Here is a 17,012-nt window from a genome sequence, read left to right as displayed (position 1 = left end):
TACAGTCGCGCCTCGGTATCCGCAGGGGGCAGGTTCCAAGACACCTCCCCGCAGGACACCCCAATCTGCTGATGCTCACATCCCTCGGCGTGGGCGGGTTGGGACCTGCGGACCCTAAGGGCCGGCGCTGCTGGATCCTGACATCGTCACTGCGGCGCCTGCATGCGGTACCACGGTTTGCCACCCACACCCTCACAGTGATGTGCCAAGTCCCGCTGCTGTCGCCTGGGCCACCCCAGGGGAGGGCGGACACACAGTGCCATGAAGCTAAAGAAAGCAGAAGTGGACGAAGCCCGAGGGAGACATCACGGAGACACGGGAACTCTCCCTCTGTACACTGAGCTCTTTTTGTTTTAAAAAATACACGTAAAGGCGACAGAGGCTCTGATTACAGAGCTGCTGGCGATGAGATTACACTAAAAATAGAAGACGGTGTTAAGAAGGGTCGTTATTTCCCATGATGTTTGTGCTCCAATGTCAAGCATTAGCTTGACTGGCAAGGGGCAAGGCAGCCAGCCCTCAGTGTGCAGGTTCAGACTTGAGGAAGCAGTTCCAGAGATCCGGCTTCAGCCGCTGAAACATGCCCCCCGGGTCACTGAAATGACACCTGTCGTTCAATGACAGCACGCCCCACGGGGCAGGCGCTGTGCTCAGCCCTTTTGCAGGAGTTATTTCGTGGATCCTGGGAAGAACCACGCGGGGGTGCAGCCTGGCTCCTCCTTCGCAGGGAAGCTGCAGTGCAGTGTAGACGGCAGTCTTCCTGAAGCCACTTCACCCAGACTGGCCCCGAAGGAGGGCAGCTGGACCGTCCCCGTTTCTTCGCTTGGGATCCTGTGAAGCCGCCCTGGACACATGGAACCGGGGCCCAGCAGTGCACCTGGAGGGGACCCAGGAAACCTGGGGGCATGGGCAACGGAGGCAAAGCAGGGATGTGGGGGCGTTAAGCAGGGGACTGGGGGCAGCTGCGTAGACGAGGGGTGAACTGTCCCCGCGGGGCAAGAAGCTGAGCACTTCTCCGTGTCCCTGTCTGGCTGGGGGGCCATGCTCGGGGTGCCAGCCCTCAGCACTTCTGGTCTGTCCCGCACACAAGTCCGCAGGCTGGACCTCGGCTCAGAAGGAAGAAGCTGGTTCACCAGGGCTCGAATCCTCTCAGGCCCTCCCTCCAAGGCAGCTGGACTCTGTGGGTTTTTTTTAATTTAAATATTTTATGGAACCCAACTTATCTCAAAATAGCTCATTCCGACATGTATCATTCCCAGGAAAACCTGGGCATGAGTGTCCACGGTGGTGGACTTGACATTGGCCGCAAAGTGGGAACATCTGAATATCCGTGAGCAGAACACCGCGTGGCTCTGCAGTCCCGTGGGGCGAGCGCTGACCTTCCCCGGAGCAGAGCAGCGCAGCCCCGCCAACCCCAGGCTGCGGGCAGGGCACAGGTGCCAAGGCCACAGGCTCGATTTCACGACACGTCCAGACAGGTCTGTCCGCGGAGATGGGGGCTGGGGTGGGACGGCCGGCCGGGAGCTGTGGGGCTTCCTGGATGACAGAAATGTCCTGGCATTTGAGAAAGATGATTCCACAACGAAGGGAATGCCCTGCAAACAACGGCATCTGTGCCCTTTGACATGGTGGGTTTTAGAGTTCCCTGGTGGTGCCGCAGGTTAAGGACCTGGCATCATCACTGCTGTGGCGCAGGCTCAGTTCCTGGCCCAGGAACTTCCACATGCTGCAGGTGCGGTCCAAAATAAATAAAACGGTAGGTTTCATGCCGTGTGACTCATGCTGCGGACGAAAGCATGAAATGTAACCATTATTCACGAGATGGTTTGAATTGCTTTTCTTCCGACGGAGTCTTCGAAATTCAGCGTGTATTTTGCGTTACAGCGCAGCAGCCTCCGGACAGCGGCTGGCTTTTGATACAGTGGTCCTCTCCTGGGGGGGGGGGGTGTCCCGAGAGCATCTCCAGCTTCCATGGCTGAGGCCCTTTTGGCTGCAGGGCTGAGAGTTTAGCCACAACGGGGCTGGAGCGAGTCCGAGACCCTAACTGGGATTTGTCTGTCTGAAGCTGTGGGGCGCAGGCGTGGGGGGACATTTCTCCGAGAGGCCCCTGCAGCCGAAGGACCTGAGGAGAGATACAGTCGGCCCTCTGGCCTGGCTTCTTCGGGTCTGGAGGCCTAAGGACTCCCTAAAAGGGTCGGGGGAGTACCCCCTGGCCGGGGAAAGGCAGACGTGTGCCCGGGAGACAAGCTGCTTGTCCCCTGCTAGAACTCTGGGGACCAGTCAATGGACAGCCAGCCACCCTGCCGCTCCCCGCCGGCCACCTGTCACCTCTGCCTGGCAGGAGCGCGTGCACACGTGCTGTGGGTGTTTCTGTGCACCCTGAGGCCCCAGCTTTCATCGTCCGCCTTAGAGAACAAGGACAAGGGGGCTGCTGGGAGCAGGTGGGTTTGAGGCACCACGATCTCTGCCCAGGAGACAGGGCAGGACGGGACAGCCACGTCCTCTGGAGCCAGGCCACCTGGGCCACGGCCCGAGGGCCTCCTGGGACGAGTGGCCAGCAGAGGTGCAGCTGGGCAAGGTGTCAGGCGACGGAAGATGCAGGCCTGGGGAAAGCAAGGATGGAGGGGACTGGGGGCCTGCGTCCCCACGGCAGGTGCTGGTTCAGTCCTGAGGCTGAATGAAGACACCGTCCCCCAGGTAAAGCGCCTCAGGGGCTGAGAGCAGCCGCAGGGAAAACAGTGAGGGCGCCGGGCTCTTCTGGACCCGTAGCTGCCACAGGCCCGCCCGCCCGTGCATGTGGGTGTGCTTCCCAGTCCTGGCTTTGATGGGGGGGGGGGGCAGACGGCCTTCATTCAAGAAGGGGAATGGCCGTCTTCTAGAAAGTTTCCTTTCCTGAAGTAGAGGTGATTCTCCAAAGCTGCGTTAATTTTTGCTGGGCAGCAAAATGGCTCAGGTGTATACACTTTTTCACGTTCTCTTCCGTTATGGCCCATCGCAGGATACTGAACAGAGTTCCCTGGCTGCACAGTAGGACCTTGGTGTGTATCCATCCCCCCCCCACTACCCCCCGGCAACCACCCGTCGGTTCTCCACGTCTGAGTCTGTTCTGTTTTGTCGATAAGTCCATTCGTGTCGTATTTTAGATTCCACACGTGGTGACAACATACGATGTTTGTCTTCTGACTTAGTGTAGTGTGGTTGTCTCTAGGTCCATCCACGTTGCTGCAAAAAGCATTATGTCATTCCTTGGGCATCAGACTGACTTGTGAGCATTCAACTATCCACCAGGACAAAGCCTACGCTCTTTCACAGGAGAAAAGAAAATCCAGATGATCTAAAATGTAGCAAAAAGGCAAATGTGGATGGGTAAAAACATGAAGAAAGGAAATATAATTGACTGTTGAAAGCAAAAACTGGTAACGGGCTATTATGGGCTTTAAAACTTAGGTAGGAATAAAATGTACGATGCAGCACAAAGAATGAGGCCGGAGAAACAGGAGCTTGCTGCTCTGAGAGTCTTGCATGAGGTGACATCAGATAACAGAATTTAAAGGCAGACTGTGATGAGCTGATGATACATATGGAACACCAAAAGCAGCCACCGAGAAATAAAACAAAGAGGTACAGCTCATCCCTGCTCTAGGGGTTACGATTCGGTGCTCAAAGAAGAGATACAGACAGCCAGGAAGCACATGAAAAAATGCTCAACATCACTAATTATTGGAGAAATGCAAATCAAAACTACAGTGAGATACCACCTCACAGTGGTCAGCGTGGGCATCATTACTAAGTCCACAAATAACAAATACTGGAGAAGGTGTGGAGAAAAGGGAACCTGCCTACACTCTGGGTGGGAATGTAAGTTGGTACAACCACTATGGAAAACAGTATGGAGGTTCCTCAGAAAACAAAATATAGACCTACCACATGAACCATCAATCCCACTCCTGGGCCATATCTGGACAAAACTATCATTTAAAAAGATACCTATACCCCTATGTTCATTGCAGCACTATTCACAATAGCCAAGACAGGGACACAACCTTAGTGTCCATCTACAGATGAATGGATTAAGTAGACGGATATATATACACAATGGAATACTACTAAGCCATAAAAAAGAACAAAGTAATGCCATTTGCAGCAACTAGAGATTATCGCACTAAGCAAAGTTAAGTCAGAAAGAGAAAGACAAATACTACATGATATCACTTATATGTGGAATCTAAAATCTGGCACAAATGAACCATCTACAAAACAGAAACAGGTTCATAGACATAGAGAACAGACTTGTGGTTGCTAAGAGGGAGGAGGAGGGAGTGGGATGGTGGGGGAGTTTGGGGTTCGTAGATACAAACAATTACACTGAGAATGGATAAGCAATGAGGTCCTATGGTACAGCACAGGGAACTCCATCCAGCCCCTTGGGATAGATCACCATGGAAGACTGTAAGAAAGGAAATTATATATGCGGATGACTGGGTCACTTTGCTGTAAAGCAAAAATTGGCACCACATTGTAAATCATATATGCTTCAGAAATTTAAATAAAGAAGTATAGCTCATAAATCAAGAGTGGAGAAAAAAGTGGAATTAAAAAACGCTTGGTATCCAAAAGATGTAGAGAGAAAAATACCCAAAAGAGAATAAAGAGACAAACAGAAAATGAGTAACCAGGCAGCAGATTTAACCAGAAGCCTAACAATAATTACATTTAATGTAAATGGCTTAAAAAGTTAGTTAAAAAGCTGAGATTGCCAGAATTGATAATGCCGCCCCTAAGAAATCCATTTCAAACATAAAGACATTAAAAGGAAAGGGATGGAAAGGGATACAGCGTAGGAGCAGTAAGTGTGAGAAAGCTGCACTGGTTACCGTAACGTGAGATAAAGAAGCCTTTCAAACGAGGAACAGCTCCAATGGTAGAGGGCATATTTTTATCGGAATAAAGGGGCTGATCCATCGAGAAGGTGCAACAATTCTAAACAAGCATGCGCCCAATAACAGAAAACAAAAGTGAGAGAACTGAGAACTGAAATAACGCACCCACGACAGAGGTGGGTATTTCAATACTCTCCCTTCGGTGACCAATCGATAGAACGAAGAGACAAAAATAGGCGAAAGTACAGAAAACCTGAACTACACTATCAACTGACCTGACCTAATGGACATTTATAAACTCTTTCACCCAGGACCAAGAGTACAGATTCTTTTCAGGTGTACATGGAATAGTCACCAAGATACACCATGCACTGGAATCGATGAAAAAAGGCTGAAGTTACACAGTCACAATGGAATGAACAGAAACCAATAACAGCAAGTTCCCTGGGGGTTTCGTGACCAGGACTCGGTGCTTTCACCCCTGCGGCCTGGGTTCAGTCCTTGGTTTGGGAACTGAGACCCCCACATCAAGCTGCTGCATCCTGTGGCCAAGACAAACACACGGAAAGACAACTGGAAAACCAATAACGGAGAGACAACTGGAAAATACCCCAGTACTTGAAAATTAAACACCATACTTCTAAACAACAAATGGATCATAAAAGAAACCACAAGGTAAATTAGAACATATTTTAAGTTGAATGGAAATGAAAACACAGCACATCAAAATATATGAGACACGAAGTATGCTTGGAGGGAAATCTCTAGCTTTAAATTATTATGCATAAAGAAGAAAGATCTAAAATCAATGATCAAGCTTCTACCTTCCGTAGCTAGAAGAAGAAGAGCATGTTAGATCTGGATGGATAGAAGGAAAGAAGTAATAAACATAAGAGCAGGGATTAATGAAACAGGAAGCAAACGACTGAGAAAACGAATGAAACCCACTCTTTGGAAAAAGAAATCAATACAACTTCTAAACCTCTCGTTAACCTGATCAGTGTAGAAAGGGAGAAGACAGCAATTCCTAATACCGTGAGTGAAAGGGGGAATTACACTAGAAGCCTAAGGACCTAAAGAGGATCGTAAGGGCGTATATCAACAGCATCACATGCCAACAGACTCTTAGATGAAACCCAGGTGCAACGACACAGCTTCCTAAAATTAACCTCCGTAAATGGAAAACCTGAATGTACCTACTAAGTTGAATCCATACTTAAAAACCTTCCCACAAGGAAACTCCAAGCACAGATGGATTCATTGGTGATTTCTGTGAAGCATTTAAGGGAGAAATAAGGCCAACCCTACACAGACTCTTCCAGAACACAGAGGAGGCAGAACACTTCCCAATTCATTTTATAAGACAGATGAATATATTATAGGAAAAGAAAACTATGGACCTATATCCCTCATCAACGGGGATACGAAAATCCTTAATATTTGCAAATTTAATTCAAAACAAAAAGAAAATATGCCATGGCCAAATGGAGTGTATGCTAGGCCTGCGAGGTTAGTTTGATATTTTAAAATCAGTTGTTAGACTGGGTCACTTTGCTGTACAGCAGAAATCGACAGAAGATTGTAAATCAACTATACTTTTATAAAAATAAAAAAAATAAATGGATTATTAAAATTCACTACTAATTGGAGAGGTGAAAAAAAAAGATGACCTCAATACAGGCAGAAAAGCATTTGACAAAATTCAACACCCATTTATGATTAAAACACTCAACAAATGAGAAATAGAAATAAAAAAACAAAACAAACCAACCCTCAACCTGATAAAGGGCATCTACCAAAAAGCGCTATAGCTGACGTCATAACTGATGGTGAAAAATATCATACGTTCCCTCTGAGGTTGGCAACGAAGCATGAATCTCTACCTTCACACCTTCTATTCTATCACAGGAGCTATCCTAGCTAGTACGATAAAACAAGAAAAAAACAACAACAAAAGAAACAGAAGCCATCGGATTTGAAAGGAGGAAGCAATTCTCTATTTGCATATGTAGAAAATCATAGGAAATCTACAGAAAATACACTAGACTTAATAGGTGAGTGCAGCCAGGTCATACACAAAAGCCCATTGTACTTCTCTAAACGAAGAACTAGTGGAAATTGAAATTTTAAAAAATCCATTGATAATGGCATTGACATATGAAGCAGCGATAGGTTTGTCAATATCCATTGAAGAACTTTACACTGTCCACTAAAACACACCAGTGAAAGACATTAAAGGAAACACCCACGAATCAGAAGAAACACTCACGAATCAGAAGACTCCACGTGACTCAGACGGCAGTCCTTCCCAAGTTGCCCTCTGTATATTTAGCAGCATTTCCATCAAAATCCCAGCAGACTTTTTTGAGTAGCGATTGACAGGCTGCTCCTAAAATGTGTCTGAACATAAAAGGAACCTGGAAGGGGCCAAACGTTTTTGAAAAAGAAGACAGAACCATGGGATCCGCTCTTCCTGACTTCAAGGCTCACCGGGAACCCCGTAATCAGGACAGTGTGGCGCTGGTTGGAGGACGGACGCGGTTGTTAATGGAGCACCACAGTGAGTCCAAAGACCCCACACGTGTGCTCAACGGATTTGTGACAAAGGTGCCATGATAATTCAATGGGGGAGAGGACTCTTTTCTCAACAAGTGGATCTCTGTCCGGAGAAAGTGAACCTCAATTCCGATCGCCTCCACTTGAAGGGAGGCTAGACTCGGGACTTGCTGCCCAAGAATTGAGCAAGGAAAGGGGAAAAAAGCAACTTGACAGTGAAGGAGCCAGGGGCTCACGTGGGTCTCACGGACCCTATACCTTCTTTCCCAAGGTGCACACGCCCAGGCTGGTGGTGAGAAAAGCATCAGACGAGCCCAGATGGAAGAGCCATCGACAGACTCTTAAAGACTGCCAGGGTCACGACAGTGACGGTCACCTGAGACCCTGTCGGACCAGAGAAGACCAAGAAGGCCCAACGACTAAGTGTGGACTGGGGCCCGAAAGAGAAGAGGCAACGGGGAGAGAGAGCAGTGAAGGCCGAAGTAAGTGCGGGATCTAGTTAACGGCAAGAATGGCAAACAGCCAGAAAAATAGTTTACTACTAAGTCAAGGGCTTGATAAGCTTTTTAGGGTAAAAAGTGATTTCCTTTCCTTTCCTTTCTTTCTCTTTCTCTTTTCTTTTTTTTCTTTTATGGCCACAGTCATGGCTTAGGGACGTTCCCAGGCCAGGGACTGAATTTGAGCTGCAGCGGTGGCAACGTCAGAGCCTTTAAACCACTATGCTAGGCCAGGGATTGAACCCACACCTCTGTAGCGACCCGAGCCCCTGCAGTCAGATGCTTAACCCACTGGGCCACAGTGGGAACTCCAAAATGTGCTTTTCATGCGAGATAAAGTTAGAACTCATTTTTTATTCCAAGATCTACTTTCAAGAGAACTGAACTAAGAATTTTCATCAAGAGCTGCTCAGGCATAAAAAAGACTGAAAGCCACCAGGGCTCCTACGTAAACGCCGTCACTTTAAAGGTGAGACGCCAGGGCACAGACCGTCGGGGCCTCCCTCACACACCATCCAGCACAATACGGGCGGCGTCAAAATTCTACTCTGCAGCCAGCGAGCTTACAAAAGGTACAATTAAACTAACAACTACATCCTAAAAAGAAAAAAACAAACTTCAACTTTCACCTCAGGCCATACACAAAAATTAACTTGAAAGGGATCGCTGACCTAAATGCAGTTTATCTGCTCCCTATTGCAGGGATGTCGAGGACACCGGTAAAGTATAAATGCAGTACCACTCCACCCGCTGGAAGGACTGACACAAAAAAGACAGACGCTAGCAAGTGCTGCCGAGAAGGGGAAGCAGTGGGAGCTCTGGTCCGTGCCAGGTGGGAACGCGGGATGGTGCAGAAACAGGGCGTGGCGGTAGTTTCTATACCACACACATGCTTAACCCAGCAACCCCATTCCATCCCATTGACGCCAAGAGAAATAAAACTAGACACCCCTGCAAACGCTTGTCCTTGGATGCTCATGCTGCCTGATTTACAAAAGCCCCAACCGGAAGGACCCAGAGGCCCTTCAACAGATGAGCAGATAAACTGTGGTCCATTCACCCCTTGGAATATTACTCACCAGTGAAAAGGACCGAATCACTGATACACAAAATACAGGGACGAGTCTCAAAACCATTAGGTCGAGTCCAAAAAGAATACACATGTTACATAATTTCTTTTCTATGAAACTCTTGAAACAAATCTGTAACCTATGGGGTCGGGGAGCGGGTTGGTGGCTGATAGGGACCAGGAGGCGGGGGACAGGGTTGCGTGGGAAGAGGCCTAAGAAGACCTTTTCAGGGGATGTACGTGCTCCTTGTCTTGGTGCAATAAGATTGTGCACGACTTTCAAAGCATATCCAAATATACACTTAAATGGGAACATTTTATTATGTGTAAACCATACATACGTTAGAGTGATTTTAAAAACACCCCAAAAGGAAATGGAATTTTAATAAAACACCACCACTGTCTGGGTGGGGCACCCTGAAGGCTGGGCTTGCAAAGGGCTGGGCTTTTCACCTCCCCATCTAATGGGCAGGACAGGTACTGGACTCGGGGAGACAAGAGTGGGGTGTGGTCAGGGCCGGGCCGGGCTCCCTGGGGGCTGTGGGGGGGCAGAGCGTGGCTGCCTCTGCAGGGGAAGATGGCTTTAGATTCTGTAACAGATCCAGGCTCCAAATTCACTTCTTAGCTCATAATGCGATCACGGGGTAGCCTGGCGCTTTCTTTCTCTCTCTTTTTTCCTTTTAATTAAAAAAAAAAAAATGATAGCAGGGCCTTACCAGAGAGCTGCTTGATGGCCACAGGTCTCACTTTGTAGGGAGTTCTGCAAGAGAGAAGGCCGTTCCACAGTAAGATGCTGTCAAAGACGCTGGAGCACGTCTGGTACTAGAGATAAGCACTTGGGGTGAATTAGAATTCAGCGAATTAGGTCTTTTAAAAATCAGTTTCCTTGGCGCTTCTGAGCGTCCTCGTTCAGAAGAATTCTAAATACTTTAAATATAGCCCTTGAAGGATGGACCACCCGCTATCATGCTCATAGCTGGTTAATAAAACCAGCAAGCTGAATGCAGCTGGGACCGCAGAGAAGGGTCCTGGCCCACCCCACACCTGCCAGACGAAGGAAGCTCTCCCTCTTTGGCTGGGTTTGAGCTCCTGGGGACTCTTCCCCCAGATGCACAGAGAGATTGGTGTCATAACTCAGTGGAAAATGCACTGGCACCTTGGCGATGCCGGCCCGGGTAATGAGGAGACCCTCAGCGGTGGGGAGACAATGCTGGTGAGACTGGGGCCAGGCAGAAGGACAAGGACCTGTGACAACGGTGGGGAAGGCGATGAAGTCGATGGAAAGGAGGCAGAAAAGAGCAAACACGGTGATGGTCGATGACAGCTTATCTTTGTTTCTGGCTGCCCCCAGGGCATACGGAAATTTCAGGGCTAGGGATCGAACCCGTGCATGCCACGGCAGCAGCCTCAGCCACAGCAGTGCCAACACTGGGACTTTAACCCGCTGCACCGCCAGGGAACTCCGGAAACGGTTCGAAAAAATAGAGACACCTGGTGAAAGAGGCTTTTTTTTTTTTTTTTTTACACGCAGCAGTTTAGCCAAATTTTAGGATCTGGTAACAAGAGAGCTCTGAGGGCACGGGTGAACCAGGTTCCCAGCTCGGATTCAACTCCTAGCCTGGGAACTCCCATATGCCACAAGTGCAGCCATAAAAAGAAAAAGAAAAAAAAAATGGAAAAGAGGGCAGCTGTGCAGGGATGCCCGGGGCATCTTATGAGGGAGACACAGCAAGCGACGGGGTCACAGACAGAGAACCAGCTCAGGGCTGCCAAACACGTACAGAGTCTGCAAGGGTTCACACCAAACACAACGGTTAACCGTGAGTAATTGGGGGTGACACCTGTGGTTGAACAGTCACAGGCCACACGGAAAATTGTTTCCAATTTAAGACACCGGTAAAGTATAAACTTCCCAAGCGCGTGGCACGGTGGCTGAGGGAGGGACAGCCCCACGGTGGTCTCTGTCCAGGAGGCTCCTCCTGGCACAGGGAGTGACACCTGCCCAGCTGCCCTGGGAGTGCCTTGCTTAGCGAAAGGCTGTCTTCCCAAGGGCCCCGACAGTGGTTCTCTGGGATTTGGGGCATTTTTTGCCCCACGGCATGCGGGTCCTGGCAGATCGTGGACCGCCTTAGAATCCACGCAGCCTGAGGTGCGGCCCCACCTGTATGCAGGTGAGCCACAGCAACAATGAGCCTGGGGGGCTGGGGTGGGGCCTGAGGGCTGGTCAAGGGCAGCCCTAGCGCCTCTGGGCTCCCAGTGATGCGCGTAGCAGGGGGTCCCATCCTCCCCCGACCCACCCCGCAGCTGTCAGCCTTGCCAACACGCAGGGGCGAGGAGCCAGAGGTCAGGGAGGGGACACCTCGCTGGAACCCCCTGTGATGAGTGTGCCTGGGGTGGACTTTGAACCAGAGAGGCGGCCAGAGGCCGTGCTCCAGGCCACGTGTCAGCGCCACCCAGGACTGAGGCGAGGGGGCCGTCCCCGCCACCCCGTCTCCTCTTCCTCTGCCCTCAGGGGCCCCACAAGCAGCAGCACTGATGCGGGGCACTGGGTGGAGAGACGGGGCCCGCCCCGAGGGTGCAGGAAGGGGCCCCCCTCCCCCTCCAGTCCCCTGTTGCTCTTCTCTCCCGCCCCCTTCCCCACAGGCGGATGCTGGCAGCGGTGGTGATGGTGCAGAGCGGGTGCAGGAGGTGGGCCGGGGCCGTGGGGTCAGTGCTGGCTCTGCAAAGGTGCAGGGGGCGGGTGGGCAGAGTCAGAGCGGCAGGCGTATCCTGACGACTCCCGGTGGAGGAGGGGCGGATGACAGCAGCCCCCCAGCCCCCCAAGGTTATTCTTGGCTCCTCCACCCTTAATCCTCTTGACTGAACAACAGCCATGTTCTCAGAACCAATCACGCGGCTTCCACGACTGAACACACTCCTGGCTCGGCCTAAACCGAGGTGCACCTTCATTCCTTCTTCCTCATCGTCGGAACGGAGAGAGTCCACTTTCTTGAACTTCTGCATTTGTCTTTTTCCAGAATGCACCTGCCTGGACTCCAATACTCAAAACACGCTTAGCGGGAGCCACGCGGGAACTGGGGAGGTGGCCGCGCTCGCCATCCTGGGGAGGGCACGGCCATCGCATCGGGTGGAGAGCTTCGCGCATCACAACCCGGCCCAAACGGGAAACAAAGGAGCGTCGGTGCGGGGCACGCGTGCGCTCCGCCGTCCTGGCTCTCCCCTCGCGCCGTCTGCCCCGCTGCCCGCCCCTCTTTCCTCAGGCTCTTTAAGCTGGGGGGTCTCTTCTCTGATGAGGATCTTGAAGCGGCCAAGGTGGACACGGAGGGGGTGTTGTCAGAAGCGCCACATTGTCAAAGGGAACCAGGGGCCCCGAAGGAGCACTGGGCCAGATGCTCCGTCCTCGCAGTGCAATCTGAGCTGGGACGCGGGTCTTCTGTTTGTTGTCTTTAGGAATCAGGGTTGATTAGCAATCAGTTGTCTTTCTTCTCGGCTCCAAAACAGAGGAAGCGCCTCAGCCCGGTGCTCTGAGTCAGAGCCGCTCTGACTCCGGTGGCTGTGTTCCAGGGTCTCAGGGTGTTGAAAATGCTGCTCTGAATGTTCCCTGAGTGTTATGGCAGGACATTTTTTTTTTTAGGGCCATACCTGCAGCATATGGAGGTTCCCAGGCTGGGGGTCGAGTCGGAGCTGCAGCTGCCGGCCTACACCACAGCCACAGCAACGCCAGATCCGAGCCGCATCTGCGACCTACACCACAGCTCGTGGCAATGCCGGATCCTTAACCCACGGAGGGAGGCCAGGGATCAAACCCGTATCCTCATGGATCCTAGTCAGGTTTGTTACTGCTGAGCTACAATGGGAACTCCAGGCAGGACGTTTCTTCTTCTTCTTCTTCTTTTTTTTTTTTTTTACTTTTTGCCTTTTCTTGAGCCGCTCCTGCGGCATATGGAGGTTCCTAGGCCAGGTGTCCAATCGGAGCTGTAGCCACCAGCCTACGCCAGAGCCACAGCAACGTGGGATCCAAGCTGCAACCGAGACCCACACCACAGCTCACGGCAACGCTGGATCCCCAACCCACCGAGCAAGGCCAGGGATCGAACCCGCAATCTCACGGTTCCCAGTCGGATTCGTTAACCACTGTGCCACGCCAGGAACTCCAAGCAGGACATATTTTGAAGGAAGAGGCGGAAGGCCATGCTATTTGGTTTGAAATGAGCCCAAACCTTTAGGGCAGGCAGGCCCCCGACTTCTGATCAGTGTCCAGACGGTGACAGCCCAGAGCTCTTGGAATGGGGAGAGGAGGCCGTGGGAAGTGGCCCCTGTGAGCGTGAACCGAGAGGGAGGCAGGTGCTGTGGGGGCGGGGAGCCCGTCCCTGGAGGCGGCTCCTGAGTCTGAGGCTGGGGGACAGGCCCTGGCCAGGCCTGGCCCGGGGGCTGCAGGTCCTTCAGAGCTGGAGGAAGCGGCGGGGACGCGACCTGACTGGACGTTTTCTGGGAGAAACAAAATGTATCCAGCACTTTCCAAGAAAGGGAGACCCCGGGTGACCTTCTGGACGCTGGCGAGCAGAGCACCGCCCCGGGGTCCAGAGCGGCTCCTTGGTGTCCCCACGTTGCATCAGCAACTCTCTCCCCGGCTGCAGGTTGGAATCCCCCGGCGAGCTTTCAAAACTCCCTCAAAAATCTCCATTGACCTGGTCCTGGTTGGGGTCTGGTCATCAGCGCCTTTTTGAAGACCCCTGGGGGCCTGAACCCGCAGGCAGGGCTGACAGTCGCGGGTCTGGCTGGACCAGTTTATTTTGTGCATGTTTAGGATGAGGGGGCCCCCGGATGGCGGCTGGAAACGTGGAGCTGAGAGCTGGGGGCAGCGGAGCAGATGGGGGCTCGGTGGGGGCGCGGGTGGGGTGGGGGACGGGAGTGGGCTGGACGAAACCTCGGGGAACACGGCCTCTGACGGCGCTGAGAGCGGGCACACAGACACAGACGGGGAAGCGGATGGGGGGGCAGCCCCAAATGGAGAAAGGGCTGTGACCTCACATGCGGGGAGTGGACAAAGGGAGCGAGGGGCTGCCCGGGGGTCAGAGCAGTGACTAAGGGGGACTCGGCCAGCACCACTGCCACCTGGGAACCTGCAGAAACGCCTGTTCCGGGGCCCCACCCAGACCTAGCCAATCAGATGCGGGGGGGGGGGGGGCTCTGCTTCAACCACCCCTGTGGTGCCAGGACCTGCCAGGACAGGAGGCTGGTGCCCTGGGGGACAACGGGCAGCTGGGCCAAGAGAAAGGTGGTGACCATATATCCCGGCTCTCGGCCTGGGCACTGCTGACGTTCAGGCAGGAGTGTCTGGGGTAGGGGTGCCCGGGCACCATGGAACATGGAGCTGCAGCCCTGGTCTCTGCCCACGGGGTGCCAGAGACCCCTTCTCTGTTGTGGCCAAAATGTCCCCTGACTTCACCAAGTGTCTTCCAGGGAACAAAACTGCCTCCCGCTGAGAAGGGCTGGCTCGGAAAAAAGTGCCAAACCAGAGCCGAGGAAGTGAGAGAATAGGAACAAACCACACACTGTTTCCATTAATTCAGGAAAAATGCCCTTTGGCTCCATCCAAGACCAGACTGCCCGGACAGGCACGTCCCCCTGATGGCATGATTTTAAGCTAGGGGACGTCAGGGGGACAGGTCACGCGTGACCTTCCTCATGAACAGAGTGGGGTCAGGCCCAAGCCTGCGCTGCGATCTACAGCAACCCCCCTGGAGCCTTTGGGGGTTCAGTCAGCATCACTCCTTCGGGGGAGCCGGGAGCCCAGAATCAGAGCGTAATCAGAGCCCAGCGCATGCGGGCAGAGGTGCCTGGTGAGGAGATTAAAAATCCAGGAGGTGACGGGGTGCAGGGGGAGGGACGGGGGGCCCCCATAGAAGCATCCAGATGCTGGGGGAGGACAATGCTGGGTGCCTGCCCCCGCGCTCAAGGCAGTGGGGGCTGCTTGCCTGGCTCTGCAGCAATGCCTTGATCAAGGAGCCTTGTGTCCTTGTCTGGAGCCCGGCATCCTGCACCCAGGCCGGCAGTGGCTGACAGGTGGCTTCTGGGGACAGAGGAAGAAGGGCAGGTGCTGGTCCCTGGGCCAGGACCTTGGTTGGGGGAATCTTTTCAGCACCTATGGAGGAGGTCCCGGGGACCCCATCACGGGGAGCCCACGGGCAGCCGGGACCCTCTGGTGGCCGCATGTTCGAGGGTCCTCCTGCACACGCACTCTCCCGCGGGCTGGAGCAGCCAGGTGGAGCCCCCCACCCCAGACACCCCCTCCCTGCCCTGCCAACTGGCCTCCCCATCTGGGCAGACGAGCTGGCTCGGGCTGGAGAGGCTCTGCTCAGCCCTTATCAGCCCTCTGGCCACACGCAGCCAGGTGGGCGGGACTCGAGTCCACAGAAGCCCGAGCCTCTTCCCTCCAGGCAGCGCCCGACTCCACTCGCAGGGCCCCAGGCCTCCTCCCGTCCTGTGTGGAGCAGCCGGGGGTAGCACTTGCCGCTTCCAGGACGTGTCCCAGGGCACCCAGCGTGGCCCAGAGGCCCTGGGCAGGGACTCTCCTGCGGCCCCTCCAGATGGACGGGGATGGGGGGGGGGCAGCTCTGCTACTGCCACGCAGAACCTCAGTTTTCCCACACGTAGAGCTGGTACTTTCTCGAAAAGTGACCAGCTCTGCCGAGGAGACGGCAGCCTCCTTGAGACCCTCCCAGCTGTGGTTTCAATTCAGATTCTCCTGCAGCAGTAAATTAAAGAAGAAGAAAGAAAAAAAACCCCGCCACGGACACCCTGCCGCGCGAGCAGATTCCCGTCGGACGCGCCACCGGAAGGGGCTGGCGACGCCGCTTACCGTTCGGAATTGGCGGGCATGGTGGGGTCGATGGACACCATGGCATCGTCTGTGGTCAGGAGTGAGATGGTCGTGTTCCTGGAAGACAGGAAAGGCCAGTGTCTCCCCCGTGGGTGGACCTCGGACCCGGGCCTCCCGGGAGGCAGCAGCGCCAGCGCCAGGCCCGTCCCGTCCAAAGGGTGGCGAGGACTCGGCCTCGAGCCCCTGGCCCTTGGCTCGTAAACCAAGTGAGCGGTTGAGGTGCTCTCTGGATGTGGGAGGGACTGGAAGTCCCGTTTGCGGGGTGGGGTGATGAACCCCCACCGTGGTGAAAAGAGCGTTTACACCAGCCAGGGATGAGTCCAGGGTCTGCCTTCGCACTTCATTTCCTGCGGGAGTCTGTCCAACGGCACGAACCTCTGCCACCAAACAGTTTTAAGGGGATAAGCTGACTCTTCCTCCCACCTCTCCCCTCGGGGGGGCGCCCCTCTCTTGCGGAGGGGTGGCCGCAATGCCCTGGCCTTCAGTCGTGCATTGTTAAAATCCATGCAGTGCAGGGGACACCTGAGTCCCAGGGCCGTTTTAAAGAATAACATTTATTTCTTAGCACAGGGCTTAATAAAAGACGCTTCGGGGGTTCCCTGGGGGCCCAGAGGGTTAAGAACCTGGTATTGTCACCCCTGTGGCTTGGGTTACTGCTGTGGCACAGGTTTGATGCCTGGCCTGGAAGCTTCCACATGCTGCAGCTGCAGACAAAAAAAGATGCCCCAAACTGTGGGTTATTTTTGGCTACTACAAGCTGCCCCTTGCTGGGATTTCAGACGTGGAATTTCATGCCTGAATCTCCTTTTTCTCACCTGACTCTGAAAGGCGCCCTATCACCTTCCTGGACCTGGATGGTACTCGAAAGTTAACAGCAGGTCCAAGTGGCTCCTGGTCACTCTCTTTAGTCGGGAAGTTAGGACGGAAAATCCACTTCCCCAACAAAGTGCTGACTTGGGAAAATGACTCTTCGGGAATTCTGATGGCTCTCGAAGGTCGATTTCTGGTCTTTTCGACTTACTTTCCATGTCAGTCTTCTCCGGGACGCTGACCTGTGAGGACTGCCCCACCCCCACAGAAGAGGTCCCTGCTGGGTCGTGTGGGGCTGGGGGACCAGAGCCCGAATA

General features: G+C 53.3%; 1 protein-coding gene across 5 annotated transcripts in view; it reads right to left on the bottom strand.

The window, feature by feature from the left end:
* The window catches only part of PDE9A (phosphodiesterase 9A), a 95,452-nt gene that overhangs the window by 49,525 nt on the left and 28,915 nt on the right, over window positions 1-17,012 (bottom strand). For all 5 annotated transcript variants that reach the window (XR_014825234.1, XR_014825232.1, XR_014825233.1 and 2 more), the window contains exons 3-4: window positions 15,865-15,942; window positions 9,719-9,762 (exon numbers count right to left, since the gene is read on the bottom strand). Coding sequence is in view for 2 of the 5 variants with exons in the window: in XM_005654079.3 (XP_005654136.2) it covers window positions 9,719-9,762; window positions 15,865-15,942 (122 nt within the window). In the remaining 3 variants the exon portion in view is untranslated. The remainder of the gene's footprint in view (window positions 1-9,718; window positions 9,763-15,864; window positions 15,943-17,012) is intronic.

Source organism: Sus scrofa, chromosome 13, assembly GCF_054392235.1.
Source record: "Sus scrofa isolate SSC_HxYL_T2T_F1_AM1 chromosome 13, Sscrofa_HxYL_maternal_Yorkshire_Landrace_v2.0, whole genome shotgun sequence".
NCBI lineage: Eukaryota > Metazoa > Chordata > Mammalia > Artiodactyla > Suidae > Sus > Sus scrofa.
Note: the sequence above shows the minus strand (reverse complement) of the source record. Positions and strands in the feature narration are given on the sequence as shown.